This window comes from Phyllobates terribilis, unplaced genomic scaffold, assembly GCF_046119375.1.
Source record: "Phyllobates terribilis strain yellow unplaced genomic scaffold, ASM4611937v1 Scaffold_7__3_contigs__length_470593459, whole genome shotgun sequence".
In the NCBI taxonomy this organism is placed as follows: Eukaryota; Metazoa; Chordata; class Amphibia; order Anura; family Dendrobatidae; genus Phyllobates; species Phyllobates terribilis.
Genome location: NW_027362767.1, coordinates 175,489,801 through 175,511,820, shown reverse-complemented (window position 1 = coordinate 175,511,820; position 22,020 = coordinate 175,489,801). Strand labels below are relative to the sequence as shown.

Sequence of the window (22,020 nt, the reverse complement as noted above, 5' to 3'; positions counted from 1 at the left end):
GAATAAATACAGACCCAATACTAGGCCATAGAATAAATACAGACCCAACACTAGACCATAGAATAAATACAGACCTAACACTAGACCATAGAATAAATACAGACCCAACACTAGACCATAGAATAAATACAGACCCAACACTAGACCATAGAATAAATACAGACCCAACACTAGGATATAGAATAAATACAGACCCAACACTAGACCATAGAATAAATACAGACCCAACACTAGACCATAGAATAAATACAGACCCAACACTAGACCATAGAATAAATACAGACGCAACACTAGACCATAGAATAAATACAGACCCAACACTAGACCATAGAATAAATACAGACGCAACACTAGGCCATAGAATAAATACAGACCCAACACTAGACCATAGAATAAATACAGACCCAACACTAGACCATAGAATAAATACAGACCCAACACTAGGATATAGAATAAATACAGACCCAACACTAGACCATAGAATAAATACAGACCCAACACTAGGCCATAGAATAAATACAGACCCAACACTAGACCATAGAATAAATACAGACCCAACACTAGACCATAGAATAAATACAGACCCAACACTAGACCATAGAATAAATGCAAACCTAACACTAGACCATAGAATAAATACAGACCCAACACTAGACCATAGAATAAATACAGACCCAACACTAGACCATAGAATAAATACAGACCCAACACTAGACCATAGAATAAATACAGACCCAACACTAGACCATAGAATAAATACAGACCCAACACTAGACCATAGAATAAATACAGACCCAACACTAGGATATAGAATAAATACAGACCCAACACTAGACCATAGAATAAATACAGACCCAACACTAGACCATAGAATAAATACAGACCCAACACTAGACCATAGAATAAATACAGACCCAACACTAGGATATAGAATAAATACAGACCCAACACTAGACCATAGAATAAATACAGACCCAACACTAGACCATAGAATAAATACAGACCCAACACTAGGCCATAGAATAAATACAGACCCAACACTAAACCATAGAATAAATACAGACCCAACACTAGACCATAGAATAAATACAGACCCAACACTAGACCATAGAATAAATACAGATCCAACACTAGACCATAGAATAAATACAGACCCAACACTAGGCCATAGAATAAATACAGACCCAACACTAAACCATAGAATAAATACAGACCCAACACTAGACCATAGAATAAATACAGACCCAACACTAGACCATAGAATAAATACAGACCCAACACTAGGATATAGAATAAATACAGACCCAACACTAGACCATAGAATAAATACAGACCCAACACTAATAAATACAGACCCAACACTAGGCCATAGAATAAATACAGACCCAACACTAGGCCATAGAATAAATACAGACCCAACACTAGGCCATAGAATAAATACAGACCCAACACTAGACCATAGAATAAATACAGACCCAACACTAGGCCATAGAATAAATACAGACCCAACACTAGACCATAGAATAAATACAGACCCAACACTAGACCATAGAATAAATAGTCCACACCCTAGAATAAGTAGCACACACCCTAGAATAAATAGCCCACACCCTAGAATAAATAGCCCATACCCTAGAATAAATAGCCCATACCCTAGAATAAATAGCCCACATCCTAGAATAAAAAGCCCACACCCTAGAATAAATAGCCCACACCCCAGAATAAATAGCCCACAACCTAGAATAAATAGCCCACACCCTAGAATAAATAGCCCACACCCTACAATAAATAGCCCACACCCTAGAATAAATAGCCCATACCCTAGAATAAATAGCCCACATCCTAGAATAAATAGCCCACACCCTAGAATAAATAGCCCACACCCTAGAATAAATAGACCATACCCTAGAATAAATAGCCCACACCCTAGAATAAATAGCCCATACCCTAGAATAAATAGCCCATACCCTAGAATAAATAGACCATAGCCTAGAATAAATAGCCCACACCCTGGAATAAATAGCCCACACCCTAGAATAAATAGCCCATACCCTAGAATAAATAGCCCATACCCTAGAATAAATAGCCCACACCCTGGAATAAATAGCCCACACCCTAGAATAAATAGCCCACACCCTAGAATAAATAGCCCATACCCTAGAATAAATAGCCCACACCCTAGAATAAATAGCCCATACCCTAGAATAAATAGCCCACACCCTAGAATAAATAGCCCACACCCTAGAATAAATAGCCCATACCCTAGAATAAATAGACCATACCCTAGAATAAATAGCCCATACCCTAGAATAAATAGACCATACTCTAGAATAAATAGCCCACACCATGGAATAAATAGCCCACACCCTGGAATAAATAGCCCATACCCTAGAATAAATAGCCCACACCCTAGAATAAATAGCCCATACCCTAGAATAAATAGCCCACATCCTAGAATAAATAGCCCACACCCTAGAATAAATAGCCCACACCCTAGAATAAATAGCCCACATCCTATAATAGCCCACACCCTAGAATAAATAGCCCACACCCTAGAATAAATAGCCCACACCCTAGAATAGATAGGCCACACCCTGGAATAAATAGCCCACACCCTAGAATAAATAGCCCACATCCTAGAATAAATAGCCCACACCCTAGAATAAATAGCCCACACCCTAGAATAAATAGCCCACACCCTAGAATAAATAGCCCATACCCTAGAATAAATAGCCCATGCCCTAGAATAAATAGCCCACACCCTAGAATAATTAGCCCATACCCTAGAATAAATAGCCCATACCCTAGAATAAATAGCCCACACCCTAGAATAAATAGCCCACACCCTAGAATAAATAGCCCACAACCTAGAATAAATGGCCCACACCCTAGAATAAATAGCCCATACCCTAGAATAAATAGCCCACACCCTAGAATAAATAGCCCACACCCTAGAATAAATAGCCCACACCCTAGAATAAATAGCCCACACCCTAGAATAAATAGCCCACATCCTAGAATAAATAGCCCACACCCTAGAATAAATAGCCCACACCCTAGAATAAATAACCCACACCCTAGAATAAATAGCCCACACCCTAGAATAAATAGCCCACACCCTAGAATAAATAGCCCACACCCTAGAATAAATAGCCCACACCCTAGAATAAATAGCCCACACCCTAGAATAAATAGCCCACACCCTAGAATAAATAGCCCACACCCTAGAATAAATAGCCCACACCCTAGAATAAATAGCCCACACCCTAGAATAAATAGCCCACACCCTAGAATAAATAGCCCACACCCTAGAATAAATAGCCCACACCCTAGAATAAATAGCCCACACCCTAGAATAATTAGCCCATACCCTAGAATAAATAGCCCACACCCTAGAATAAATAGCCCACACCCTAGAATAAATAGCCCATACCCTAGAATAAATAGCCCACACCCTAGAATAAATAGCCCACACCCTAGAATAAATAGCCCACACCCTAGAATAAATAGCCCACACCCTAGAATAAATAGCCCATACCCTAGAATAAATAGCCCACACCCTAGAATAAATGGCCCACACCCTAGAATAAATAGCCCATACCCTAGAATAAATAGCCCATACCCTAGAATAAATAGCCCATACCCTAGAATAAATAGCCCATACCCTAGAATAAATAGCCCACACCCTAGAATAAATAGCCCACACCCTAGAATAAATAGCCCACACCCTAGAATAAATAGCCCACACCCTAGAATAAATAGCCCATACCCTAGAATAAATAGCCCATACCCTAGAATAAATAGCCCACACCCTAGAATAAATAGCCCACACCCTAGAATAAATAGCCCATACCCTAGAATAAATAGCCCACACCCTAGAATAAATAGCCCATACCCTAGAATAAATAGCCCACACCCTAGAATAAATAGCCCACACCCTAGAATAAATAGCCCACACCCTAGAATAGCCCATACCCTAGAATAAATGGCCCACATCCTAGAATAAATAGCCCACACCCTAGAATAAATAGCCCACACCCTAGAATAAATAGCCCACATCCTATAATAAATAGCCCACACCCTAGAATAAATAGCCCACACCCTAGAATAAATAGCCCACACCCTAGAATAGATAGGCCACACCCTGGAATAAATAGCCCACACCCTAGAATAAATAGCCCACACCCTAGAATAAATAGCCCACACCCTAGAATAAATAGCCCACACCCTAGAATAAATAGCCCATACCCTAGAATAAATAGCCCACACCCTGCAATAAATAGCCCATACCCTAGAATAAATAGCCCACACCCTAGAATAAATAGCCCACACCCTAGAATAAATAGCCCATACCCTAGAATAAATAGCCCACATCCTAGAATAAATAGCCCACACCCTAGAATAAATAGCCCACACCCTGGAATAAATAGCCCATACCCTAGAATAAATAGCCCATACCCTAGAATAAATAGCCCACACCCTGGAATAAATAGCCCATACCCTAGAATAAATAGCCCACACCCTAGAATAAATAGCCCACACCCTGGAATAAATAGCCCATACCCTAGAATAAATAGCCCACACCCTAGAATAAATAGCCCATACCCTAGAATAAAGAGAATAAAAAATAGAGTCACAGTTATAAGATTAGATCTCAGGAAAATACACATTGTAGACTAGACCCCAAAACAAGACTAGACTATACAATCGATCGTAGACCAGAATAAATACCCAAGACTGGACTAGATGAGACCCTACAAGGAACCATTGTGTATGGGATTTTAGGCTGTAATTCAGCTTTGATTTCCTGTAGGTATTCTGGCTGGTCACATACACACTAGCTCTACGTTTCGGATCTTCACCACTCGGAGCTGGCAGATGCCCTCATGGACAATGATCCTCAGACCATCTGGGAAATCGGTCCCCAATCTTTACATTTCTTTATGAAATATTATTATGACCTGGGTCCACATAGGCCTAAGATTCATTAAGACGCTGGCAAGTGTTGGCATGTGCCATGCATTTCCCCAGAGCCATGGCAGATACTTTTTTACAAATCTCCTCTGACAGTAATAGCTGATAAGAGACAGAACGACCCGATGATGAATACAAAGGACTCTGTCGAAGAGTAGAGAAATAATTAGTCATCACTCAAGGCGGAGGCTTAAGGGACTGCTCGCCTTATTAGTATTATCCTGGCATACGGCTGTTTGTTTAATGTCTCTGTGCTTCCCGTGGCTGTGAGCGCTTACCTTGTATTTTATTGCATCCTATTATTCCGCATGTACGACATTAAAGCTTTTTCTTCGGCAAAAACAAAATATCAGTCAAGTGAGTCGCCCCTTAAACAAGTCACCTGTGCCTCATCTTGACAGCTCCAGTTATGGATTGTAACAGTGAGTGAAGTTTTAGTAAGTGTGGGAAATGATTCTCTATCATCGGGAAGCCATATCCTAACATGAAAGAGGGGCACCTGGGCACCAGTACAGGGTCCACCAGTGCCATCCTACACTTACACTTCTTCTGCCCAACAGGAGACTTTGAGACCTCTCAAAACAGGGTTTGGGTGCAACAAGTAAACGTAAGGTATAAAAGGATTTCATGAGTGGTTTTCAATATTAGCGCTCAGCCCCATTCAAATAACTGGAGTTGAGGTGGAGCAATATCACAACCCAGGGACAAAAGTGTCGCGAAAACAAAATACTTTTTTGGAAAACCTGGACTACCCCTAAACAACTATTTTGTTCTAATGCATCTAAAATTACAGAAAAAAATGATGTGACTTTGTGAACGTTTAAAAACAAAATTCTGCTTGTCTTGTGTATACAGATACTATGCAGGCCTATGGGTCTCCATGGTAACAGACTACAAACACACCCCGTGTAGTCTGATCTGAGAGTCATGTGTTACTCCTTTCCTTCTGGAGTGTAGGAAACTCTGGAACACTGGTTTGTAGTCTGGAGACATAAAGATCTGCAGAAAAGCAGGGGATGGAAATAATAGGATTTTTTTTTTATAAATCAGTCAATTAGAAAACCTACAAAAAAAAAAAAAGAAAACTGTGCCAATAGTAGTAAATGATCCATTATCCAAACTATCTCAAATTGTCAGACCGAAAAACAGACACAGTACACTATATCATGATAAAAACGCATAAAGCATTGAATATAGCACCAACAAGGTACTAAACTACAAAGTGACAAGTGCATAAACCAATACAAATAAAGTATCAGCCCAACAGGCTCTATGCACCCAAACCTTATCCCTGGAAGAAGCACAAACAAAACGTGCGTCGGGATACAGAGATCCTGTTTGGTGGGTACTACCACATTTCTGTATCTTATGTCCTGTGTTCCATACTGTCTGACTCCGTGCTCTCTATGTTTTGTCTATGTGTTTTCACACTTTTATACATGTTTGTTTTATACAATATCTTTAGTATAAATATAATGTATCAATTCAACAGGCTCTCTGCATCCTGACGTACGTTTCGCTTATGTTTTTTCAGGGCTATCGCTCCTGAAAGAAACGTCAGCAAAAATGTACGTTGGAATACAGAGAGCCCCTTTGGTGGGTACTACTACATTTCTGTATCTTATGTCCTGTGTTTCATACAATCCGACTCTCGGCTCTGTGAGTTTTCCCACTTTTATATGTGTTTATTTTTATCAATTTTTTTTAAGCATAAATATAAAGTATTACCCAACAGGCTCTCTGCATCCTGACATACGGCTTGCTTTCGCCTTTTCTAGGGCTATCGTCCCTGGAAGAGGCATCAGCCATACATAGATCGAGATACAGAGAGCCTTTTTGTGGGTACCATTAAATTTTTGTATCTTATGTACTGTTTTCCATACAATCCGACTCCGGGCTCTCTATGTTTTGTGTGTGTGTTTTCCCACTTTTATACATGTTTGTTTTTTATACAATTTCTTTATAAAGTATAAATATAAAGTATCAACCCAACAGGCTCTCTGCATCCAGATGTAGGTTTCATGTGCGCTTCTTCCAGGGAGTAATCTCCGGAAGAAGCATAAGCGAAACGCACATTTGGATGCAGAGAGCCTTCCTTCTCTCAAAACAAAACCTACGTTCATGAACATTACCTCCATGTACCTCTGATATTAATCAGAGCATGATTTACCACATTATCAATACTAGTCTAGCCTCTCAGAGACACCACATGGCAGTAATAATATGAGATCCCACTTGTCAGAACAACTTCATTTTTTTCATGGGAAATCTCAAGACAATGAGGGAAGGTGATGGCACCTGACCTTCCTCAGAGGTCGCAGACTACCAGGGAGCACCCCGTCTGGTGTTTTCGCACCGCAGTCCAAAATGAACGTTTTTAAGATGTAAGTAAGCTTATTCTAAAACATAATGCATAATGTATCTCCAGGTCAGGAGGAACATTTCATTGTACATCTGCAGTGCCTCCCTGAATAATTAATACAAATATTAAAATAGCGCTGAAGTAATCAGATTTACCGTAAACAGCCGAGCATCACAAGCCGCAAGACTTCTGCAAAGGACGGATTTGCTGCAAAATGTAAAGTAAATGATTTTGCTGCATTAACCCGGTGACCTGCGGCAAATTAATTCATCGCCGTGTAAAACACGTATGTGGGGGCTTTTATCCCCTTTTTTTGTTCCTTTGTCGGCTTTCATGTGGAATTTCCGACGGCTTCACATCGACTAATGCGATTATGGGTGGAATATTGCGAGGTGAATATTCGGATTGTGATCCTTTCTGGTTCAGGAACTTTAGCTAATTTCTGCATCCGGGAGATGGATGGCGCTTATTACATGTGTAAATTTTTACGACATGCTTACCGACTGAATAAATCAAACTGATGCAAGAGTGGCGGTAATAAAATCCCTCTGATACCAGCACTTGTCTAAGCTATGGCGAGTATAAATTCTGCATATTTATCTGTCCTTTCATTACCTTAATTAACCCTTTTAATACACCAAAGACGGTGGGGTTGAGGGTGGCAACAGCGCCACAAGAGTCACGCAGAAGATCGGCGCCGAGCTAAAATGACATTTTCATAAAAACGTAATAACGCTAAATGGTTAACTTCTGAGCTAGTAAGGGAAGAAATTATTTAAATCCATGATAAGTACGGTAAAATTGAGAGGTTAACGAGATCCGAAGGAAAGTACAACTACATCTGGTGAGGTATAGAAGGCGAGATCCTTCGGTGTGGAGAAGGAAAAGGCTTTAAAGAGCACCTGTCATCAAGTCAAAGGTTGGCCAGTTGGCGGTCATGTTTTATTCCCTCTGCTTCCCTGAGTATTCCAGTTTTTGTTTTTTTAAAATCCGCCATACGGTTCCAGAGATATGGGCCTTAGTGTAAGTTTTTATAGTCTTTCCAATGGGGCGTGTCTCCCAGGGAAATAATGCCTAAAGACACGCCCCCGAGGATCCGGCAAGCCATGCCCTTTTAGTAAAGATCATAAAAATTGTCACCAAGTAAAGATGCCCATATATCTGGACCTGTACGACGGGTTTAAAAAAAAATGGAATAATCAGGAGAGAAATAAGATGAAAATAACTCTAAGGCTTCATTAGTGTACAGATTGGGTGGGCTGCACTCGTCCTGCACCTAAATACCCTCCTCTGGCTAATTTTTCTCTTTGCAGTTTCCTTTTTCCCTACTTTTCTCCGTGAGTCTTCTGTGTTTTGCCCTTGCCATGGCCATACGGGGGCTTATATTTGAGGAATAAGTTGTAGTTTTGAATGAAACCATTCATTTTACCTTATAATGGACTGAAAAATGTGAAAATAATTCCAAGTGGGATGAAATGGTCAAAACAACCCAATTCCACCACTGATTTTTGGGTTTCTTCTTTTTCATTGTGCAGTCAAAATGACTTAATTCTCCAGCTCAGTATGATTATGGAGATATTAAACTCACGTTGTTTTTTTTTTATCTTTTAATGGTAAAAAATGATAACGTTGTTAAAAAAAAAATTGGTTTGTATCACTATTATCTGATACCCGAACTTTTTTTTAATTTTCCCTCGATGGGGCTGTGTAAGGGCTGACATTTTATTAGTTCCATCGTGGTATATATGCAATGTTTTAATTGATTTTGATGAGACTTTTTTGAGACTGGTGCAGTGACCAAAAATATTACTATTAGTTGTTATTATTTTATTACTTTTCAAGAGTAAAGGATTTGAACCTGCGATCATTTGATCACTTGTACTTTATACTGTAATAATATAATATTGCAATATATTGTACAAATCTCAATATCTCATGAAACCCAACTACATATGGCAGCAACGGGGGCTTCCTGTGATTGGTGATAGGCAGAACGGATGTCCCACTGACTGGTGCTATTCATTTGGTTAAACAGCAGAGATTCTAGTAACTTCCGTTAAATGCAGGTGCTGGTTGTTTTGCACAGCTGGCATCTGCCTTGTATGGAGCGGGCTCAGCTCCTGAACAAGCACCATACACCTGCACCTGATAAAAGATGTACTGTATATCCTATGTCAGAAAGGAAATAAAAGCCAAACCCCAGCCACAATACTAACCCTAAAGAAGAGATTTTAGGCCCCCATAAGATTTGGCGACCGTCCCTATGGCCACTGGTTTACATATTAGTTAAGAAATTAATTCTGCATTTGTACACATGGTGAACACCAAAATCACAATCAGGCCTCATATCAGGAAACTCTAGCACCAAACAGAAATATTATAATAATATATTCCAACGCCACCAGCAAAACCAGACACATCATCACTTCAGATGTAGCAAATGTGCGAAACAAACATTCCTTGGGCAAAATAACTTTGTTTTTGTGCTGTGGTGGTCACCACAATACAGAGTTATCGGAGAGCCATGCTACACAAAGAGTGTAGACATGATACGAAGGTTCAATAGCGCAGAACGAATGTTTGTTCGGTTCTTGCCACTCCGACCCAAAGCCAAGGCTGCATCACCATCAACGTCAACAGTGGATGACATGATCCCTTATTTATTGCAGTAGTTTTCCTGCTTCCCAATCACAGGAAATTAATATATCACGATCAGCAACTGAGAGATTCCCCAAAATTCAACAACTCTTTAAAATATCATTAAGATGAGTGCAGGTAAAGCTAAACCTTAGAGTCTGTCTGTAGTCCATAAGGTAGAGGTAGAAGTACTGTCATCACACTAGATGAATAAAATTCACACACCAAAATGTCTCGGCAAAATACATAAAAGATGCGCCCCTGAAAAAGCAACCTAGCGAAACCTGAGTTGGGCAGTGAACCTCAGGTTCCTAAGCAGATCTGAGTGAATCTTTTTCTCTTCTTTGTTTGAATGTGAGGTGTAGTGAACTTAAACTAGACGGCACTAAGTCACGCTTAGACAAGGCAACATTGCTCTATATCCATTCTACTCAATACCTCAATTAATGATTGGGACTTTTAGTACTAATTCTCAATCCTATGGAATACTTTTTTATTACTAGTAGTACCAGAAGAAGGTCTCGAAGGCCATCTCTGATAACGGGATAGTTCCATTTCTCTCCATAATGGTCTATAGATATCTCCAACGTAGGAAAGAGTGGCATCACAGGACTGCATGACAAAAATATGGATGGCTTGATCACCCTTTGATTTCCATAGTTTCCTATTCTCCTATCACAAGAACCTAATATCTCATGATCACCTACTGGGAGGTTCTACATAAGTGGGGGAAAAAAATTGACAGCCCTTTATGATACCATCAAAGAGTGTGGGTAATGCTAAACAGCAGATGTAATTTGGGCTCCATATTCTGTAAGTATGGCAAAGGCAGAAGTAGAAAACAGCTCTACTGATGGGACAGGTTCACAGTTCTCCATGATCACCCTTAGGCTGTGTGCCCACGATGCATTTTTTAAGCATTTCCGCAGTGGCGATTCCGCTGCAGAAATGCTTAAAAAACGCTTGGTAGAAGGTCTGCCATGTTCCCCAATGATAATCATTGAAGAAAAAAACGCAGCACTACCAATTATTTTGCGGAAGCGCTGTGTTTTCGCCGCCATTGACTTGCATGGGATTGCATGGAATTCATATCACTACATCTGTACATGCGGAATCCATGCGTTTCAGTGTGCAGATGGTACCTGGGTGTGGAGGAGAGGAGACTCTCCTCCGGACCCGGGTACCATAGAACCTGTAAAAAAAAGAAGAAAATAAAAAATAAATATTATACTTACCTTCTGATGGCCCCCGGTGTCTTTATCCGATGCGTCCTGGCTTGCCGGCAGCTCTTGGAGGACCTGCACTGACGTCATTTAGTCATGCGATGGGTCACACGACCGCTGATGTCGGAAGGTCCTTTAATCTACCGCGAGCTGCCGGCAAGCCGTGACAAGAACACCGGGGGCCATCAGAAGGTAAGTATATATTTATTTTTTACCATTCTTTCGGTCACACTATATAAATCCATGCTGGTTGCATGGATTTATATAGTGTGACCAAGTTGCCAAGCACTTTCCAAGTGATGCTAAAATCGCTTGGAAAGTGCTTGTCAACTCGCATGCGGAAATGCATGTGAAGAACGCTTCACATCCGCATGTCCCTGGCAGGAAAAACGCATGTACAATCCGCATGCACAATCCGCATGCACAATCCGCATGTACAATCCGCATGTACAATCTGCATGTACAATCCGCATGTACAATCCGCATGTACAATCCGCATGCGTTTTTTCTGCCAGGGAGATGCAGAAACGCTTAGGAAAATATCCGGAGCATTTCTGCTTCGTGGGCACATAGCCTTAAACATATCCAAACTAGGAGAGAGCTGAATCACCGCTATATGGATGACATGATCGCTCTTTGGTTTTTGTGATTTCCTGTTCCCCAATCATAAGAACCTAATATTTCAAGGCCATATAGCTATTCAGAGGTTCTACACAAATTAACATTCGACAACCCTTTAAACCACCATCAAATGTGGGGTCCATATTCTGTATGTATGGTGGAGGTATAATTAGCAAAGCAATTCTGGTGGGATAGGTCCACAGATGTCCATGATGATCTGTGGACATATCCAAAGTAGGAAAGAGCTGCGTCACAACAATATGGGTGACCTGATTGCCCTTTGATTGTCAGGGTTTCCTATTTTCCAATCAGCCTGACCTTCTGAGTAGCTCTCCACAAGGGGAGAATAAAATTTTTAATCCTTTAATGTTACCCTAACTCATTTAATGACTCATTTGATGGTTTTTGAAAGGGTTGTTGAATTTTATTTTCCACTTGTGAAGGACTTCTCCATAGGTAATCATGAGATATTAGGTTCTTGTGATTGGAATCACAACAATCAAAGGGCGATCATGTCATCGCTTTGATGCCAATCTTTACTACTTTGGATATGTCCATTGATCATCATGGAGAGCTTTGGACCTGTCCCATCAGTAGAGTTGTCTTTCAGACTTTGTTTGGCACTTCTACCTCCACTATACTTATTGAATATGGACCCCAATTGACATCTACTGTTTAGCATTATCCACAATACTTTATGGTATTTTAAAGGCTTGTCAAGATTTATTCCCCACTTGTGGAGAACCTCTCAGTATGTGATCATTAGATGTTTAGGTTCTTGTGATCATTGAACAGGAAAAAGGAAAGCACAACAATCAAAGGGCCATCATGTCGTCCCTATAGCGGCAATGCAGCTCTCTCTAACTTTGGATATGTCCATAGATCATCATGGAGAGGTTTGGACCTCTCCTATCAGTATACTTACCCTCCAAACTTTCTTCTTCCCCTTGTGGAGAACCTGTGTCAGTAGGTCGGGCTGATCGGGGAGCAGGAAACCTTGACAATCAAAGAGTGTTTATGTCATCCATATAGCTGTGATGACACTCTTTCCTACTTAGGACATGATCATACATCATCAAGGAGAGATGTGGGCCCTTACGATCAGCAGAGTTGTCTTCCAGACTTTCTTCTTTCTCTCATGGAATATGGACTCCTTTCAATATCTACCATCTCCATTCATCCAGAGGGGCCTTTTAACTAGTAGATATCGAATGGAAATCTATATTTCATAAGAGGAAGAAAAAAGTCTGGAAGACAACTCTACTGATGGAGAGCAGGAAACCACAGCATTCAAAGGATGATCATGTTGTCCATACAGCGGTAATGATGCTCTTTGGACATGTCCATAGATCGTCACGGACAGCTGTGGGCCTTTCCCATCAGTACAGTTGACTTTCAGACTTTCTTCTTTCTCTCGGGGAATGTGAACTCCTTAATATCTAATATTTCCATTCATCCAGAGGTGGTCTTTTAAATAGTAGATGTCAAATGGAAATCTGTATTTCATATTAGGAAGAAAAAAGTCTGGAAGACAACTCTACTGATGAAGAAAGGTCTTTGTTTCTCCTGTGGGGAGACCCAAAGTTGATCATTCATAGCATACTCCGATATGGATGAGGGAAAACCATAAACGACACCAGTATCCTTCAGGAGGTCCCTGACCCTGTGAAGCAAGTTGCAGCCATTCGGGGAGTACCCTGCCGCTCCTCTCTTTGGGCTCTAAACGTTGAACTGTCAGTTTGGGCCCATGTCCTGACGGGTGATGAGTTGGAATGGGAATTTCAAGGCTGTAATCAATTGTGTATCACAATAGTTCCCATAGCTCGGGAGAGATCTTTCTCTCAGGGTTCAGTGAGAACCAGACAGGCGTACAATAACGGAGGGACGGGATGTTAACCCCCTCCACTGCCAAGGTGGAAAACTACTAGACGAGTGGGTGACTGTCGTATTTGCTATGCCATGACGTCCAGAAGGTCACAAGGTCATGGGTCTATATGGCGCCCATACGAGAGATAGGATATATACCGCAAGAACATTTTACACTAGTGAATCACACCAGACGCCCATAATTTCTCCAGCATAACTAATAGAAAAAAATCCCAAATGGGCATTGGCCGGTCATAGAGAAGACCTCACGCTCTTGAGACCATGGATATCCCAACCCAAGGATTGGTGGGTTTGTCTCCACTTATCTATAAAACAGCAATTACAAATCTTTCATTACCTGCCTCGATAAAGCACAAAGCATATCAGCCCACGGTGACAACCGCCTCTATATCTTCCATCAAATGGAAAAAAATGAGAGATGGCGAGATCTAAATTACCTGCACTTGCGTTACACAGGATGTAATGTTATGGTATGGTGTACGAGCATAGCCCACCTCCGATCCCAAGAGCTTGCACTCTAATTCATGGTGATAAACAGGCGCAGCCATGCTACTGCTAAATGAATGTTAATTTCAACCCTCAATAAGTCGCCCTCCGATGCCATCATTATATTTGTAGCTGTTGGGCAGATAATAGTTGAGGGTCTTTTCTCGCGCCCCTCCTGTCATTTACCCTCTGATAATGAGCCTTTCCAGGAAATGCTACAGCTGTGATTGTCTGCGGTCTCCGCTGCACAAACCCAACAATGTGACCCTATTAACCACGCACAACAAGGAAGAGAGAATTCCCACAGCCCCGTAAAAAGGAATGTAGCGTTAACGCACACAACCCCCGGCACGAAAGGGAACGTGACAAAAGAGTTTCTGTTAATCTGCCCCGCTAATTATCCTGGCGCGTGTCCCGTGTGAAGCATTTGGAATATTTTCTATGTCCACTGCGAAAGTATGTGCACCCCCGCATCACTTCGTCTTCCTTCCTTCCTTCAACGCCGCTCGCCAAGGGTTAAATTATGCAGATGGCGATGATATAACGACAGTGGGTTAAAAGTAAAAAAAATCCAAATGCAGTGCAGTGAAGTAGAGTGCAAGCTCTTGGGATCAGACCCTGTACTGCCATGGACGTCTGAAATCCTCTATCGCAGCGTGAGCAGGATTTATTGTCTCTCCGCAACCGCGACCCATAAAGTACAGGTGGCAATTTGTTCGATATACCAGAAGAGGGTGTGTTTGTATATATTAGGAGGTCCCTGCACTGCTCCAGCCCAGCGCCTTCCCCATGGAGGCCAAGCCAAACAGCTCTGCAATAATCTCCAGCCAATACATTGTTATCCAGCACTCCAGTGGTTAAGGCAGCGACCCGACCTCCAGCGCAGGGTAACCCCGATGAGCAGGGTAACCCCGAGGCGCAGGGTAACCCCGAGGAGCAGGGTAACCCCGAGGCGCAGGGTAACCCCGAGGAGCAGGGTAACCCCGAGGCGCAGGCTCCCCCGTCTGTGCTCCCACCACACAAAGGCCGGACACAAGCCTCCCCCCCATACATCTATAGGAATATAGTGTGTGCATCTGTGTGCAGGCTCCTATACACATGTATATACATGTACACCTATATGGGGATGCACACCGAAATCTGCACATACAAAGAGATGTACTTGTATACACATATATATATATATATAAAATCACTGAGACAGAAAGCATGAGGCCAGTATGTGTGTGTCTACATGCAAATAGAAAATATATATATATATACATATAAATGCACACATACTATAAATATGTATTTATTTTGGCATATATGTATATATATTTATTATTTTTTATATAAGTAGATAAATGGATAGACAGACACACACTTACACTGGCCTCATGCTTTCTATCTCAGTGCATATATATATATATATATATATATATATATATATATATATATATATATACACATGCACTGTGATAGAAAGCATGGAGCCAAATATAAGACTATAAGACAGGATGTAAACATCCCTGGAAATACACCTATATTTATGAATATACATGTAGATGTTGATTGATTTAGTGTATATATATATATATATATATATATATATATATATATGTATATATATATATATATATGTATATATGCGCATGTACTGATACAGAGAGCATGAAGCTAAATGTAAGATACATCCCTCTAAATACATACACATTCATAAATATATGTGTTGATTAATACTGTGTAAATAGGTATTAAGTGTGTGCGTATATATATATATATATATATATATATATATACACATATATAATACGCAACGTAAACATCCCTAGAAATACATATATATATGTAGATGTTGGTTGATATATATATATATATACACACATAAATATAGGAGGTGACATACCCATCCCTATTTATATATTATATATATGTAGATGTTGATTGATATATATACAGTATTTATTTTATATATATATATATATATATATATATATATATATATATATATATACACACACAAATATGGGACATGACATAAACATCCCTATAAATATGTAGATATATACATGTAGATATTGATTAATACATATACATATATATATATCTACACACAAGTATAGGAGGTGACATACCCATCCCTATGTATATAATATATATATGTAGATGTTGATTAATACATATATATATATCTACACACAAGTATAGGAGGTGACATACCCATCCCTATGTATATAATATATATATGTAGATGTTGATTAATACATATATATATATATCTACACACAAGTATAGGAGGTGACATACCCATCCCTATGTATATAATATATATATGTAGATGTTGATTAATACATATATATATATATATCTACACACAAGTATAGGAGGTGACATACCCATCCCTATGTATATATTATATATATGTAGATGTTGATTAGTGCAGGTATACACACACATACAGATATAAGTCGGAAGGTATCGGCGATCACTCGCCATATAGCAGCCATCTAATGATACACATATATACAATCACTGGGGGGTCCTGGGACCCTATCCGACTACTTGTACTAATAATGAAGGGCACTTACGGTCGTATTCGGACACGTTCGCCCCCGTGAATCCAGCCAGGGTCAGGAGCAGGATGGCTGCGAGATACATGACGATCAAATGGCCCCCAAAAAAAAATCCTTCCCTGGTAAGATCCGTCCGTTTTGCGTCTCCCCTAATGACACCGTGTGTTGGGGTCTTCTCTTTCCCCGCGCCAGGAGGGGCAGATTAGGAGATGAGGATCGGCCAGATTCTCAGGAGAGAAGACACAACACTGTGCGATATAGGAAAAAAGGAAGAAAAAATCACAAAAAGGAGCTGCAGCTAATTCCACCTGGAGCTGGAGGACGCAGGGGAGAGCGGTGTCCTCCCCTATCAGGATAACAGCTGGACTAGTGTCAGGGAGATATGATGCAGCAGTGGAGGGAATTAAATAGGGTACCAGGAATGGACCATGAGAGGCGGCGGGCGGGGGAGAGGATGCAAAGGATGCAGACTCTGCAAATGCCTGGGATTGTGTGCAGCTGCCCAGAGCTCCACAGCAGAGCCAGCAGCCAGCCCAGCCTGCAACCTGCCTCCCTCTCCCCTCTGGATGGGGAATTGTGGTGCGTTCTGCTCTGATCCCCTTGAGATGTGGAGGGAGGGAGCGGAGAGGGGGAGAGCATGTGCAGGGAGGGGGGTGCTGCTCTACGGGAGGAAAGTGGATCAGATGTAATTCAGTGCTGGTAGCAGCTGTGCAGCCGTCACACCGTGTATACATGTGTGTGCTCTCCGCAGGGCAGTATATACATGAGCGAGTGTGCTCCCCGCAGGGCGGCACATATATATATATATATATATATATACATAAATACATGTGTGTGCTCTCCGCAGGGCAGTATATACATGAGCGAGTGTGCTCCCCGCAGGGCGGCACATATATATATATATATACATAAATACATGTGTGTGCTCTCCGCAGGGCAGTATATACATGAGCGAGTATGAGCCCCGCAGGGCGGCACATATATATATATATATATATATACATATATATACATATATGTGGCGCCCCTGAGGGTTCAGTCGCCACAGGGGTACTGCACCTCAGATTGAGGTGTGGTATCTCCTCTCCGAGGTAAGGATGGAGCACCTGTCAGGACCCCACCTCATCACCCAACACTACACCAATCCTGTCCTGTAGGGGGCCTATATGCACCAGGGTGCTGCCCCGGTCCGGGATAGAGGAGATGGGGGGAACCATGTAGTGGGGGAGGGTGGAGGACGCACTTTTAGGTTACACATACTCATTCATTTTTAATCAACGGCCATCTTAGGTTCAAGGTCTTTGATTGTGGTCTTCTGTCGGGGTCCAGCAAGAGGCTGTAGCTGGCTGAAGATACACGGTCCTCGTGCTCTGGCCTTGAGGCGAGGAGCGGGCAAGAGTTAATGGTTGTCTCTACCCGGTCAAGGTCCTTACCTAAGAAGGCCTGGAGGGGAGCAGAGGAGAAAAGCTCCACAGGCAAAAGGATCCCAGGGGGATATAGACGGAGCGGCATACGCCACCTGTACTCTTTATTCTGGCCAAGCCAGAGGGACTCCTGCTGCAAGAGGGGACCGGCCCCCGACATCTGACTCTGCTACTTCACATCCGAGTCAGAAAAGCCCGGAGGCTTAGTGGATCCCACCGGGTAACGAACGGAGCGGCAAACGCCACACGTACCCTTGTTCTGTGTATAGCCAGAGGGAGACCCAGCCTTATAACACGCACCACATACGGACAGGAGAGGACCTAGTGGGAAAGGCTAGGAACACTCTGGTGCGGGGGTCCTGATTCTTGCACCCGAACTACTCGGAGTGTGTTGAACCCCCTTCCTGGTGGCCGCAGCACGCCGTGAGGAGCAAGGAGAAGCCTTGCAGCTGACACCCAAGAACGTAAGTAAAGCTTGGAAGACTGCATCCCTGCCTCCGGTCCCTTATTTCAGCGCGGCACCACACCACCCACTACGACTCCCCTCATCTGTCCTTCTCTGCCCTGAGGCCCTGCTCCGCCTGTGGGGAGTAGTACCATCTGCTGCTGCCACGACATCCTGCCTCAGAGGACTGCCGCAGCGCTGGTGGCGAATCACCCGGCACCACAGGTGGCGTAGTCACTTAATCCACTCGATTACCACCGTCCCTCCTAGCCCTTATTTTGATGTGACAACCCTGGGCACGGGCCAGGCCTAGGCCACGACTGCATCCACCCTCCACCTGGAGGCCTGGTTCCGAGTACCCCCATCTCTCGTCACAACTTGGCGTAGTCGGCAGGATTGCATGCCCGCAGCAACGGAAGAAGTTATCCCCATTGCTACCGGGTACTGCGCTCCTTTACAACAGACTGTCGTTTTACATCCCATGTGGCGCCCTGCCTAAGAAGAACGGACGCCATTATGTGCAAAAAGGACAGCAACCCAGCACCTCCCATCGTGGGCCTGGCTCCCCAATGGCGCCAAAAGTGTAGACCGCCCCCTGCAGTAGAGACTGTCCGCATAGTGATGTCCGTCAAAACGGATAGGACGTCCCTGGGAGTGCCCGTCAGCCAGCCGCCCTGGAGTTGCCCTGAAAAGAGGAGGAGACGAGAGCAAAAACGAGGTGTGGCCGCAACAATCCCAGACTCACCGCACCCTGCAGCAGTGATGGACGCCGCCAAGGAGAGTCGTTCCAAGCCCTCCAACGCTGGCCCACGAGCTGCTACCTTCCAAGGCTTGGGAGGAATATACCTAACCCGGGAGGAGGCAGAGTTCCTCCGAGAGGAAGCACAAGACCTAAACCGGAGGGTCGCGGAGGCCCAGCGGTCGGTGTCCGCAGCATGGCGGGAGGAAATGCTGCAAAAGATCCGGTCCCGCCGCCAAGGTGCTGCAAGCCAGTTTAGCGGAGCAGCAACCCAGGAGGAGGAAACCCCGGAGGCCATGTGCAGCCAAGGCTCGGGTAAGCTACAAGCCCCTGTCCCGGGCGCGAGGCGCACGGAGGCCCTTGTGGATCTGATGCCAGCGCCCCTGTCCCCGGGCGCCGTTGTATGGGAGCAGCTTCTCGCTCCGGAGTTAAAGGCCCAAGTGAAGGTCACCGCTGGAGGCCAGCATTGCCTCCCGACTCCTGGTCCGGAAGAGTCTGTGCCAGCTGGGGATTCCACCAACCCCAACCCGGACTGGTCCGCGTCACCTGAGGACCTGCAGCAACCCCTACTGTCGCCACTGCCAGCGCCTCCGGTCACCTGCCCGGCAGCGGAGGAGATGGCCTGGGACAACCGGGGGTGGACCTGATAGGCTTCCCCCAGGAGACCCGGGCTGAAGCGAGGAGGAGGGAGGACTTCTGTCGCAGGGAGCTCCTCCAGCTGGATAAGGAGCGGCGGGAGAGGAGGATCCGCTGCGAGCGTCTCGAGGTGCGGACCAAGGCCGCAAAGTCGCGGGCCCGCCTTCCAAGCCCCCGGGAGGAGGGTCTAATAGTCCGATTCCACCAGGAGGCCGGATGGGGCTTCATTCGCAGCCCCCAGTTCCACTGAGACATCTTTGTGAATCAGTGGGACGTCGAGCAGCAACTGGAGCAAGGCCACCCTGACCGGAACCTCTACCCGGGCGACTTGGTGTCCTCCACCCTCCACCACGGGGAGCGTGGGTGGTACACCCTGGACGTCCACAGGGTGTTCAAAGGGGATGCCGCCACTCACCTGCCCACAGAGGACCGGTCAGGCTCAGTAGGCAAGAATGAGCCTTTTCCTAAGTGGGGATACCGCTTCTGAACAGCCCCGGAGGTTGTACCTACCTGTTGACTAAGTTACTGTTTTAAGTTATTATGTTGTTTTCTTCCCGGTTTAAAGAGACATTAGTCCCTGCAGACTTTAGCAGTAGACAGACTCCTTGCTGTAAATAGTTCTGCATCTCTTTAGGTGCTCCCTATTGGTTTTATGCAAAAACCGCTTCTACTTCTACCTCAGACCTCAGAAGCAAAACCTGTCTGGAGTGGCTCTCCTGGAGGTCCAACTCAGGATCTCCATGCCCTGCAGCCACCCCAGGGCCTACGTTGAGGGTTTGGGACAGGTCCCTCATGCTGCTGAATGTTAAGGATCTGGGTGGTGGAACCTCTGTGCCGCGGTGCAAGGAGGGACCCAGAGGGGCGTAACTAAGTATCAACTTAGACCGACCCTGGTCGTTCGGCGGCTAATGACTCCGTGACCAGGGAGGGACCGAGCAGAGGGACCAGGTGCTACTCTGGGGACAACCTTGTAAGAGAGCAGGTGGCTCCCACGGGTCAGCAGACTGGGACTGACCGGTATAGCGGATGGGCACAACAAGCAGGCAGAAGTCTCTGGGCTAGTTGACGGGTGGTCACGGCACGTGACGGCAGAGCAGGCAGAAGTCTCTAGGTTAGCAGACGGGTGGTCACAGCACGTGACAGCAGAGCAGGCAGAAGTCTCTAGGTTAGCAGATAACAGGCAGGTAACAGGCGAGTGTTCCCAGGTGAGCAGGGTAGCAGGCAGGTAACTAGCAGGTGCTTCCTGGTAAGCGGGCGGACTTGCCCATAGACAGACTGGTGGGTTGAACGGAAGACAGACTGTCAGGCTGGCGGACTGGAACAGTAGTCAGGCTGGCAACTGTACCTGAGGGCTGAAGCAGAGGTAAGTATACTTGTGCATCAACTTTGCTCGGGCACCTCCATTTTGGAGGAGGTGCCTTATATATGGGAGGTCCTCCGGCTATTGGCCGGGGACTCCTTAGGATGGCGCGCGGGGAGCGGGGAGGTGAGAGGGACGGCGTCTTTGCCTGGCAGGGGGCAGAGACGCCGATGCTACAGTACCCCCCCTTTACTCCCCCCCTTTTTTAGGCCAGAAAGAAATTTTTCAAGGAGAAGCGGGGCATGTATGTTCTCCCTGGGTTCCCAAGTTCTCTCCTCTGGGCCAAACCCCTTCCAATCCACCAGAAAAAAGGTTTTTCCTCTTACCCTTTTGGTGGCCAGAATATTCTCTACCACAAAAACGTTCTCAGCGGAACCCGGAGCAGGGGAAGAACCTGGATTTTTGGAAAAAGAATTAAGCACAACTGGTTTGAGGAGAGATACGTGGAAGAAGTTGGGAATCCGTAAGGTGGCTGGGAGTTTCAACTTGTAGGCCACTGGATTGATTTGTTTAAGGACTTCGAATGGACCGATGAACCGGGGGCCCAACTTGTAGGAGGGTATTTTGAGCCGAACGTGTTTGGAGGAGAGCCAAACCTTGTCTCCCGGACGAAATTGAGGCAGATCCAGACGTCTCTTGTCAGCATTTCTCTTCATCCGCTCGGAGGACTG

General features: G+C 44.2%; 1 protein-coding gene across 6 annotated transcripts in view; it reads right to left on the bottom strand.

The window, feature by feature from the left end:
• Positions 1-22,020, bottom strand: part of CADM3 (cell adhesion molecule 3) — a 675,629-nt gene that overhangs the window by 567,532 nt on the left and 86,077 nt on the right. For 2 of the 6 annotated variants that reach the window (XM_073639537.1, XM_073639538.1), the window contains exon 2: positions 16,761-16,993. The exons of 1 other annotated variant lie outside the window; for it this stretch is intronic. In XM_073639537.1, the coding sequence (XP_073495638.1) occupies positions 16,761-16,830 (70 nt within the window). In that variant the 5' untranslated portion in view covers positions 16,831-16,993. Of the gene's footprint in view, positions 1-16,760; positions 17,341-22,020 lie in introns of those variants that run through there. 3 more of the 6 variants (XM_073639541.1, XM_073639536.1, XM_073639539.1) reach the window with 3 other exon arrangements.